The 12,460-nt window shown below is 42.9% G+C and overlaps 1 protein-coding gene across 7 annotated transcripts in view; it reads right to left on the bottom strand.

Moving 5' to 3' along the window:
• The window catches only part of LOC119650787 (ankyrin repeat and fibronectin type-III domain-containing protein 1), a 320,628-nt gene that overhangs the window by 123,981 nt on the left and 184,187 nt on the right, over nt 1-12,460 (bottom strand). Inside the window, exon 1 of one of the 7 annotated variants that reach the window (XM_038053906.1) lies at nt 7,555-7,843. The exons of 5 other annotated variants lie outside the window; for them this stretch is intronic. In XM_038053906.1, the coding sequence (XP_037909834.1) occupies nt 7,555-7,619 (65 nt within the window). In that variant the 5' untranslated portion in view covers nt 7,620-7,843. Of the gene's footprint in view, nt 1-7,554; nt 7,844-12,460 lie in introns of those variants that run through there. One more of the 7 variants, XM_038053908.1, reaches the window with a different exon arrangement.

Here is a 12,460-nt window from a genome sequence, read left to right as displayed (position 1 = left end):
GCTCAATTGAAAGAAAAAAATGTTTGTTGCTGTGTTGATGTCGCTTGAGGTCGTTGTTATTAAGAACGCCGCAGACTTCGATCTCTGCTTCGGTCATGCGATGTCCATTAGACCTTCATTTCAAAAATATCTTTCGACGGTGCATAAGAAAAATAATATTTTCTTCATAGTAAAGCATCCTTCTCAATATTAGCACTGAGTCCTCCCAGGATATTTTAATTTTTCAGTAGAGCTGAATTGTTCTCAAAGATAAATTTCTTATCAAGCTCCAGGGAAATCGCGAATACATACTCTTTGTTTCGTGTTGTTTTTTCAGTGTGGCATACAAGTTACCTTTGGTAGATTTTCTCAGAACTTTGTACAATATTTCACTCGTGCACCTCTTTGTGGAGCGTAAGTCATTCACACAGACCTTTCTTTCTCGTTAATTTTTTATTTCATTTTCTACGAAGCTTTGCTTCAGTTTCATTATGCTTCCACTTAAAGCTATGCAAGTAATAAGCCGACAGCAGCGGGAGAAGCAGAAAGGCCTTACTCATGCATCCATGCTAAAACCTAGAGTCAGGAGACTGACAATCAACCACTTGTGCAATGAGAATGCAAATTACCCTGAATAAGATCCGAATGGTTGGTATATAAAAAGTTTGCGCTGAAGCTCCCCCTCAAGTTAGTGAAGCTGTTTTGATGGCAGATCACAGCTCATATGGAGACAAGGTACAGCATTTACCAATCTGCTGACATCGGAATCATCATAGTTTTCTATTGGTTTGAATGGGGCTTGTAGACAGATTTATTTTATTATTTCTCCCATGTCCAACTACATAGCATTTTTATCATTATCGTCATTCCATTTCTAATTTCCGGTACCCAATTTTCAACTTTGCCTTCATCCCAAACCCGATCACCTAACAATCTTCGGTAACTTTAAATAGTATTTAATAATTATATAGAAAATAAGAGAAATACCGCGAAATCGCACTTAGATGAAATAATAATTTCTCCCTTTTGCTAACATATATAAATGCATTGCTGTGTAAATGTCTGTGCTAAGTTGCAATTAAGTGCTTTCTGCCTAAGTGGTTCGCATCAGACAATATAGAAATATTTTTGTAGGTGAGATGGTCAAATTGCGAATGCGCGCTCCACTTGTCAATTACATAAGCGTTAACTGGCCTTTGCTTTGGCAACTCAACTGTGGCAAGGGCAAATTGGAGTTGCAGAAAAGTGTAGCTGTGGAAAATACTCTCGATGATTATTGGATGACCGGTGTTTTGAATTTCGGGACCACTCTATAGCGGGAAGTTAAGCTGAACATTTCGGAACGATTATAGGGCCTGAAAATTCGGAAAAAGTTGTGCAAATCTAGTGAGAAACGTGTTTCGAAAAATGACCATAATTAACCGTAATCCAGAATGTAGCGCTTTCACCAGTAACCACAATGTCCATTTTATTAAATATGTAGTGGAATTTGATCTAATATAATGTATTACATAACGATATCAGAGGGAAAGCCCGGAAATTAAGATTGTGTAAGGTGCAAGCGTTGACTTCCATTTCCGCGTGGAGAGGTTGCCAAGGCGAAAGCACTACAGACACGCACAATGAACAATATCCCGATTAATTAGCGACAACGAGGTATGTGGATCCATCCTGAATACGATGTCAAATGATAGCATCAATAATAATTTCTAGCGTCTGATGGATTTTTTTAAATCTACTTTTTGGTGGGAAGTGTCTTTCTTAAGTACTCGAGGCGGGCTATCAGACGCGAGTCTGCAAGAGACTCTTGCCAGAAAGCCTTACTGGAGGGTATCTGGTACTTTGGGAGCCGTCTAGAAGAATTCCTCAGCTATGTGTTCTCGGCTCTGCTATTTGCGGTTGGCCCCTTGTAGGAATTGCATAGTGACTGTAGTCATGACCACATCGCGGGCAGAGCTCCTTGTGGGAGCAAGCATGAAGTTGCGCTGTACAATGGCAGAGGTAGAGATTGCATCCACCAGAACGAATGCTGAGCCTGCACTTAATAGAAACTGGTACCGTTGTACTAGCCACAGTGGGGCTCAACACTCTAACGGTAATCGTTCGAACGTAGTTTTAGTTCCATGTTGATTCGCGGAGGATCATCTTCCCTTTCGCACAAAAAGGGTGGCGACACGTCGCCTAGGGACCATAACTAGAGTTTCAATTGTTTCTCAAAGTCGTTGTGTTGGACCTTTTCAATAGTAACACAATTGTAGCTGTGGGAAGGGGACTAAAGTACGGAGTGATACTCGAGCAACCTCTGGACAAGAGGTTTGAAAAGTCGTAAAAAGGGTTAACGAGTAATGACATCAGTGTCTATCGAATCGGATCTTATCAACAAAAATTGTACCAAAAATGTAGAGTTGTAACGCTGATAATACCAAGAGAGCAGGAAGATACAGTGAAAGGGGATTTAAAGGAAATGCATAATAAGTGGCATTTGCTGACGTTTAGAGTCAAGTGTACTAGAGTGTCTGAATTGGACTGTAGGAACACACATTTTATTGTTGAAGCTACAGAAGAAACGAGTTTAAGGTCATCGGCGTAAAGCAATTAAAAGTAAGTGAGGAGAGATGGAAGGCTTACAATGAAAAATAAAAATAGTAGTTGACACAGAATGAATCCTTGTGATAAAATAGAGGAAGGATGTAGGCAACAGATGTAATGGGGGCCTCCTTCTACAGGCTAAAAAAATGTGGCTCTTGATGAAAATTATGCAGAAGGAGAGAATATATTGATTAGTTTTTACCACTGCTGGTCTGAAGATTCAAAAACGGGTAAGAAAGAGTATTGTATTTATAAGATGCGGGGCAGTCTGCCCTCAATTGGTGGAGAGAAGAAGGACGAGGATAGCCGTTATACGCCGAAGAAGAGTAATTATGAAGTAAGTAATTAACTGAGGTGAGCCAGCCGAGAAGTCTCTATGAAAGTAAAAGAGGGCTGGGTAGGTTTTTAGGTGTCGCGGGTGTAAAATCTGAAGGGCTTTGCCGTATGCCAAATCGGCCTTGACGCTAGCAAGACTGGGTTTAGTAATTGAAGTACGTGGAGATTTAAAGTGGCCGAAATCAGCGTGGTTTGTGGAAGACATATATTTGGTGGTGGTGAAATAAAATAAGAGAACAGGGACCTAAGTATATGACTGACAGGGTTTGTTGGCATGTTACAGGAAGTCGCAAGGGCTGAATTCAGGCCTTCGAAAATGGGTTGACGTATAACCTTTGAGTTGAGACAAACGATTTGCGCATCGAGTTCAGCAACAGAATAATAAGCGTCCAGAACGACGTATGAAGGAACATCCGGAGATTTAGGCAAATAAAATCCACTTCCTACAGAAACGCCAGCCCAGCGCTCTCCAAAAAGAATTAACAGGACTATGTGCTTCGCTTGAGTACAAGTCAGCAACTCGAGCTACTTTGCAGCTCCAACCAATGCTATGTCGCCGGCGTAACCCACCACCATGACTTCGTCTGACAGAGAAAAGTGAAGTACATCAATATACATGATGTTTCACAGTAGTGCGCGCAGTACGCAGTCCTGTGGGACAGCCCCGGAGATCACGAATTCCTTGGATCCATCATCGTGTAGCGAGATAGTTCAGAACACTAATCTTCCCCAGAGACTTTTGTATAAGGTTCCAATTGATCTAATTGATTGCATTTCTCATGATTTGAATTATCAGCACATAATATTTCCTGGTACAGCCCTTTCCGTAAATTGCATTTTTGGTCAAGCCAGTAATCAACTTGATAACATCATGGTGGTTGGTGGTTGACCTGGCTTTAGGGATCTATTGTAAATTATCCGCTTGAACATTTTCGCCATAGTGTCTAGAAGGCATATGGATCTATTCGAGGATGGTTCATCTGGAGGTTTGCCAGCCTTAGGCAGCAGAATCAACTTGTACTGTATGATGTAGGAAAGATTCCCTTTGGACATGCACGCTTCGAACGATTCTGCGAGCACATCCAGTCTACATTTTACGACAAACTGAAGGGTCTTATTCAGCTTGCCGTCCCGACGTGAGGGTTTTACTGTGGCCTATTCTACCGCAGATATCTACCAGTTTGTCTCTGGCGCCTGTCGGAATCGGCATCACATTCAGGGCTCGCTCGAAGGTTTCAGTAGCCCCTTTTGCTAGGAAAATAATCCGTGGATGATTTTTAACAAGAGGGTATCGTCCCATCACGATTTTATAGGCCCTAATGAACAGCTGAGTGGTTAGAGCACAAGGTTGTCGTACGGAAGGTCGTGGTTCAAATCTCACTGGTGACAGTGGGATTTGTATCGTGATTTGTCAGTCGACTCAGCTGTGAGTACCTGAGTCAAATCAGGGTAATAATCTCGGGCAAGCGCAATGCTGACCACATTGCCTCCTACAGTGTTACTGTAGTGTACCGTTACGGTCTTCAATGAAGCGCTCTAACACACTTCAAGGCCCTGGTCCAATATGGATTGTTGCGCTAATGATTATTATTATTATTATTAACGAACAGAGCTCCATAAAGCATTCCCTCTTGCTACGTTGGATGGCGAGTTTGAGGTTCTTGCGTGGTTCCTTATAGACATGCTCATTTTGCACTTGATCAATCCTACCTACCGCCATCTGAGCTCTTCGTCTGGCTCAATAGCTAGTAGGACCATTTCACTATTCCTTCAGTAATTGGTCCTTTAAGGGGGGAATGAGCTTCGATGCTTTGGCCTATGCCTTGTGAGACAGAGAGCTCTATTCGTGGAAGCTGGTGTTCGAACATGATTGCCTAGTGGTCGCTATACATGAAGTCCTTATTAGATTGCTACAACGGTGCAACAACCGGTATCCGGTCTAGGCCAGCCTTAATAAAGAACTCCAATCTCCTGGTTTTGCGCCGAGGCCCACCAATTCGATATCACTAAAAACTGTCTGGGATCCTGATCTACGCCATCGCTCCATCTCTCCTTTTCCTAGTGCACGCCTTCGCGAATAGTCCAAACATTAAGCATTTGAAGCACCTCTTTAGAGAAATCTCCCAATAAAATCACCTTAGTTCTATAAAATTTCGCAGTCAAATAGGTTTTAATAGGAAACTCTATTAGTAAGTTTCGTGGAAATCCTACTATTGTGTATTGCGTTGATAGTAGGTCAAAATGTTAATAGTGTTGGCATTGCCATCTGTTAGTGCAACTGAAGTCGAGGAAGCAATAAAACGAATGAAATTGGGGAAGGCAACAGGACCTGATGACTTTGCATCTGAGCAGTTCCAATACGGAAAAAGAAAGGTAGTCCAGCAGAATGTTCAAATTACCATCCGATCTGGTTGCTGTCCCATATTCTTAACTTATTCGCGACATCCTTCAAATAACAATAAATCAAACCGGATTTGTGAAGAACTGCGGGAATACTGATGCAAAACACGTTGCGCGGTTACTTACGGAAAAACACAGTGAGGAGTATCGCCCTCTTTACATTGCATTTTTGGATCTAAAGAAAGCCGTGACCGTGCACCACTCACCTGGTATGCTCTGCGGCAGTACCTAGTACCAGAAGAGCTCAACCTGGATGAAGTGGCGTTCCAAAACTGGTGTTCTTTCAAATCTAAAATTTACCACAGTGTAGTCCACCCTGTCTCTCTCTCTATGGTGCTGAGTGTTGACCAACTATAAAAGGCAATGAACGGCGTCTCGCGGTTATGGAGATGAACATGTTGTGTTGGACTAGTGGCGTAGCACGCTTTGATCACATTCGGAATGAGGATATCCGCGATGGATATGGGGTTGGACCGATCATGCAGCTGCGTCGTGCAAAATCAGACTTGGGGACTTTAGCAGCCAAGTAGGGACGGTGCCCGTATTCAGGCGATACGTTGGCTCCCATACCTTACATCAAAATACAAATGGTAACGGATTGCGGATTATTCAATTAGCAGTGTCACACGAAATGGTTGTTGGAAGTACCTGGTTTTGCGCGGAAGGCGGTCCACAAACATACGTGGGCCTCTCCAAACGGGACCACTTTCAACCAAATTGACCACATGTTGATCGAGCGCCGCTATCTTGCTAGGCCGGATAGCCCCATACGCCCAGAACATCATTGGTCCATACCAAAGAGGCTTCACTCCCGGCAAATCAATCATCTGGGGCAAGCGATGGAAAAACTGTCCTATGAGCGATACCATGACCGTCAAGTTGTGGATAAAATCTCCCCAATAGATTACGGTGGGCGGGTCACTTAATCCGTATGGATGAGGATGATCCAGCCCGTAAAGTCTATAAGGGCAATATCTATGGTAGAAAAAGAAGATGAGGCAGACCCTGCCTGAGATGGAGCGATGGCGTAAGTCAGGATGCTAGACAACTTTTAGGGATATCGAATGGGTGGACCTCAGCGCAAAATCGGGATATCTGGAGTTCCTTATTAAGGTAGGCCTAGACCGGATGCCAGTTGTTGCGCCGTTGATGATGATGAATCTCCACGAGCTTATCAGGAAGCTAAAGCGCTGCCGCGTTTTGGCAGAAACGGCATGAGAAATACTTGGCATCATTGGGAGCATGGGGATGAAAATTTTAAAGTCATTGTGGTTATTCAAAAGATCATTAGCTTAATAGCAATGCTACTGTATAATTGAGGTTTACTTAGGCGATGACAATTTTAAACGAGTCGTGACAGTTCAGTATTCTACGGGCTCCTGTAGGCAGAAGGTATGCGGGGGGATAAGCGAAGATTTTGAGCCTACCGGTCCAGTCGGGCAGGATATTCGAATTCGAATGTAATTCTTCACTGAACTTTGTCAGTCGATATGGAAGGCCACTCAAACATTTGTAAATGGCTATCCGGACAAGTCTATATGAGACGAATGAGGATTGAAAAAGTCCAATGGATTTTGCATTGGAATTTTTGATTCAGATAAAAAATCTATGATGTTCTTTTATAATATCGTTTGGACAGTTCAATAAATATGGTGAAATGGTGTAACATAATTATTTCATTCTGTAGAGGCTGATCCTTCGCACAATCAGTTCAAAATCTATGACCCAGATCGTGACTCAACGCCAGGGCCCCGTCATTAATATATGCATACCAAAAAACTGACTTAGTTCCTCACGGCCATGGATATCGTCAAAACAAAGCAAACACTGATATAAACAACCTTAGTCATAAAACCGAAATATTTCAAAAGCTACCACTATGAGGGATGAATAGATTTTGGCATGGGAATTTCGTGGAAAACTTCAGCGCCACCATGTGTACCTAACTTTTCATTTTACGAAAACTAGTGATATATAAATTGAAAAACCTTGATTCTGAGCAGGTGGCAATCTAACTCAATCAATCGACAATGGAAAACCTGAAGACCTTAGCACCTTTAGAGAAAAGAGCCGCAAAATTATTTCGCGGAATACATAAAATTTAGCACGAATGCCTCGCACTTGTCAAATGTATAGTAGGGGTTGAAGGCCTAAGCAAACATACGGATATATATAAGTCACATTTCAATGCAAATATATCATACACGAGTATTTTCGCACTTTGTCCATTAAAGGAAATATTATAGTTACCCATTCGCCTGAAAAAACAGTGCAAGATGTTGATGAGCGAGTTGTCTCCTTGTGCCATTGCACATTCTATTGCACCATTCACTCCTAATAATTCACTCAACCGGGATTTCTTATCGCTTAACTGCGAGGATATATCCTTCCAAATACCACTTTAGAGAGTCACGGCACTTTGTAGCAATCACTAAACTTGTATAACGACCGAACAAGTGTAATTGTGGGAATTCCAATTACTGATAAGTCTGTACGCTTTGATATGTACTCTGTGCAGTGGAGAACCAGCTACTTGACTTAGGTGCTGTTTTCAGTGATGCATTTCAACCTCTCAAGATGAGATGCGTTTCTTGGTTATCGTAGCAAGATTTCCGCCAACAGTCAAGATCATTTTAATGGGACATTGTTCGTGATCACATCCAGAGAGTTGATGCTGAAGGTTGCTGTGGTCATTCTGTTACAGTGGCCAGGCTCGCTAGACTCAACAAGATATTAATAACGAGATATCGATGGCGGAGGATATGTGATATCTTAATCGATATTGTAAGTAATTCAAAGCTCATATTTCCAAGCCCAATCAACGGGGACACAGAATGTCATTGATGGCCCTTAAACTCAAACGCAGAAGCAGGAATGCAGCCCCAATTGGCCATTGAGATAAATAGTTCACCTGATTTCCAGTCTTCATGTCTCTTGGTGCAATTTACTGCAGAACGCTCTATGCATGGATCCCGGATTCATCCGTTGAACTAACTCTCCCAGAATTCTGCCAACTCAACAATGTGACCCAAGACTGTATCAACTCCATAAATTGCATTATCAGCATGGTGACCACGATAATTTTTCAATTATACATTGTGCGAGCAGACGTAGTGTGGTTCCCATTCTTCTCTTGATGCAATCATTGCCATTGTCCCCGCAAGCTTATTGTTGTTTGTAGCAAGCAATCTTGCAAGTACGTATCTTGTGTGAGCACACAAAGTGAAGCAAATTGATGTCGATCATCTTTCATCTCATCATGCATCTCGTTTTCCTATTGAATTGAACCATCGATTCAGCTATCCATGTGATACCACAGCCAACAGCACATTATCTAATGAAGACATGTGATGGTATCTAGCGAAAACCTCACATTACACTCCTTCCTTGGGTTCCATTTTCAAGCAATCTGTATTCTATTGCCTTGGCCTTTTTGCTGCACGTTTCTCGGATGTCTACATTCTTGCACAATCTGTCTATCTGTCGGTCTGTCTGCACGTCATATTCTTGCTTATATTCCGAAGAGAAACAAAATAAGATGCGATGGAAAGTGTTCTGTGCTGCAGGGGGACCCAGCAACAATATCTAGCCCAGTTGCCCTTGGTGAATTTGCTCTTTATGTGTTTTATGGCTGCCTGCGATATATGATACGTCCGTACTGAAGATTTTCCTAATGTGGAGTACCAAAAGGATTCCATACGCTTTTCGTTCTCAAGCTGCAGACAATCGTATTACATCTACAGAATTTTCATGATTAAAATTTCAGAGAGTAAATCGCAAATGTTCGAAAGCATTGTATAAACACGAAGACCTGGATGGAAATGGATTTGTCTAAGAATGGTATCTTCTCAGGAATTGCTGGATCCATTGAGCTACGCCATTTGTGAGACTGTTTCTGTTTTTTAGAGTTGGAGTTGTTAAATTGTAAGACTTTTACTGAAATCCTTTGTGATGTAGTTTGGGAGGCCAATCGGATTACAGCGGGAAAGATGAGGTGATTCCATAAAGATAAATTACTTCTTATGATTTACCATCAAACAAGCAGATTGAAATATAAGATACCGGTGCTGCGACTTTCATCATGTGTTTTTTCATATAATTCCCTATGGTACGGAGGGGGTTATATAAAAGCCCTTTCCATGATTGTTATCATTTCAAGTTGTTCAAAATTACAATGTTCTGGTCATTAATACAGACAGTAAGAACGCGATGATCATTTGATCACTTTTAGGCTCCTCCAGCTGATGAAGTTCCACCTGGCTGCTAATCACCTTTTAGGGGCAAGTGAAATTCGGGCGCAACTGTCCATGAACTGTTCTCTTCACACCGTGAATGGTGCTGGAAGGATCCCAAACAAAGGTAAAGTATCATACGTGGAAAGCCATGTGACCAGGGTCAAGGCTTCGAATACTTTAGGCATTTTGTATTTGATTTAAGGCCTTTACTCTGGTCAGGCAAGCCAAGGTGGATTTCTTTCCATGAAAATTCGAGAACCAAGAACAATTTAATTCAAAAGAAAAAACAACAAAAATGTTAGATTAAGAGGAGGTGATCTCAGGGGCTTCATTGGAGAATGAGCTGCTTCTTCAGTCTAAAGCCCATGATTGTTTCATTTCCGATCGGAATTCTGCTCCAGCCAGGATGGTCTATGGATTATCGAGCTATCAATATTTGTCGTTACAAATGGCGCCCAACGTGGGGTGCTAAAGGACCACCACCCAATCTCCGTTTGTCATTACGAGCCACGTCGACGCTTACGACGACCACAGGAAAGGATGCAACGAACCAGTTGCCAGTAGGCAGATGTGGAGGTCTCCATGAGATTTTTCAAGAGCCCGCCAATATTATGGCGAAGTTCCCTGTGCGTGGAACTTCGCAAGAAGATTGGTAGATTCGTTCAAGTTCTTGGGGCAGACTGAATTTCACTGGGGGTACTTTGGCGGTGAAGGGAATCCATCTGATATTATTGAGAATTAAGCTATGAGCCTAATAATGATAGTCTGTGGAAGTTTCATGTTCCACCAGGCACCGAACCGTAAAAAGCTTCGCCATTTTACACATCATATAAAAGACCCGGGGAAGACACGGAGAGCGTAGACCGACTAAGAGGAAACTTTGCCGCACAATAGCAGAATACTGCTGGCATGAGTTAGTTGACGAGGGGATAGCGTTAGGGACTTCGTTAAAAACTGGTCACCCACAAAATCAGGACTCAGCGGAAAAATGCATCACACCGACATTATCCTCTGTGCGTCTTGTTCCGGTTGATGTGAATATCGTAAAAGATGACGAGGATTGCACACTTTAAAGAATAAGAGGGTGACAGCATCTGAAGATACAGCAGCAGAGTATGACACCATCCGCCGGACCTACAGACTAGCGTATTCAAGGCTTGATTGAAAAAGGGTATTTTCTCTGCCCCTGGAAGGTGGTGTTCCAAGGCGGTGAGGAGGAAGACCGGGTAGCAACTCTGTCGCCCGAACCAACACCAAGTGGCCACGGGGAACCTCCAAACTGGGAAATGCTGTATTCACATTGACTTGCTGGTCGTGATGCAGTAAGCGAATGCTGGAAGGCTTGGACCATAAGAAAGTACCTGGAACGTACTTACAACCACTAGGACGTAACCGTGAATGAAAAGTTGCAAGGCTCACATTGATAAGCTAAGGCAAAGGGGACCTTGAGCTGACCGATATCTATCCTTGCCACAGCCGCGAAGATGCCCTTCAAGAGTAGACTGGCCGGGATTATACGTCCTGGCGGAGACTTGTCTTTTATGCAGTTCGGTTTTAGGTCTGAAAGAATGCTATCATGGAGGTCGTGGATGCGGTTCACCTAGCTGAGGACTTGCTCTTCGTAACGCTCGATGTTAGAAATATCTCCATTTTTGTAACATAGACGTAGACACACACGAAAATTGTTCATAAGGGAGAGAACCCCTTGAGAGGTATTTGCTCATAAGGAACGGAAAACATGGAATGAAAGCAAGATGATTGATTCATTGTTTCTTTACTCAGCTTCTGATGGCATGATGGATTTCAGTCTAACCTGTAAAAGAATAGTAAGGCACGATAGTTTGATTGTGATGCCGACTGCACCTTTTTTTCTTGTGGAAGGTTAAATGGAGTTCATTAGCAACTTCATATAGCCACAGGGAAGCCTTTTCCATCTAACATTGTCGAGGAGGTACTGACAACTACTAAGGAATGCAGGCGTTACCATTCGGTGAATTTCGCGATAAACTGACCGGATGACAGGAGGTTCTTTTAACTAACAGCTCCCTCCTCCTACGCGAGGAAAGAAATTCTCATACTTGAAGGCTTCCCAAAACAATGAGTCAAGCGGTTCCAAGGGATGTTTAGTCGGTGGTCCGACAGCTTATCGTCGTGGGGACTAACACTCAGTGCCTCAATATGTTCACCCATTACCGAAAAAAAATCTGGGTAAGATTATCATAAATAAGAAGGCCGATACAATATAAGAGAGACAAAAAGGACGAGGTAGCAAAAGTCGTGGCGAATGTGGAGAGCCCTACCAATTCGATATCCCTAAAAGCTGTCTGGCGTCCTGGCCTACGTCATCGCTCCATCTCAGGCAGGGTCTGCCTCGTCTTCTTTTTCTACCATAGATGTTGCCCTTATAGACTTTCCGGGCTGGATCATCCTTATCCATACGGATTAAGTGACCCGCCCACCGTAGGCCGGATTTTATCCACAACCTGACGCTCATAGATTTCGTCGTTATGTAGGCTACGGAATCGTCCATCCTCATGTAAGGGGCCAAAAATTCTTCGGAGGATTCTTCTCTCGAAAGCGGCCAAGAGTTCGCAATTCTTCTTGCCAAGAACCCAAGTCGCCGAGGAATACATGAGGACTGGCAAGATCATTGTCTTGTACGTTGTCCGCTCGATCCTCGCCTATAGTCTATGGCCTATGCTAAGCATATACTTCCTGCTTAGAACCCGGCGGACTCAAAGAACTGTGAATGTAGGCATTACTGGGGCTGTGCGGTCTCGGCCAATATATGCCTTCTTTCTATCCAACCTCCATTGTATCGCCCAGTTGTTAAGCCTTAGATAAAAGACAGCAAGTCCCTACGGCTATACGAACATCTTAGACCTACAGACTAAGAGATTTTGGGTATCTCCAATGGACTG

The sequence above is a fragment of the Hermetia illucens genome, chromosome 3 (genome assembly GCF_905115235.1).
Source record: "Hermetia illucens chromosome 3, iHerIll2.2.curated.20191125, whole genome shotgun sequence".
Taxonomy (NCBI): domain Eukaryota; kingdom Metazoa; phylum Arthropoda; class Insecta; order Diptera; family Stratiomyidae; genus Hermetia; species Hermetia illucens.
The sequence above is the reverse complement of the archived record's forward strand: the minus strand, read 5'-3'. Positions and strand labels throughout refer to the sequence as shown.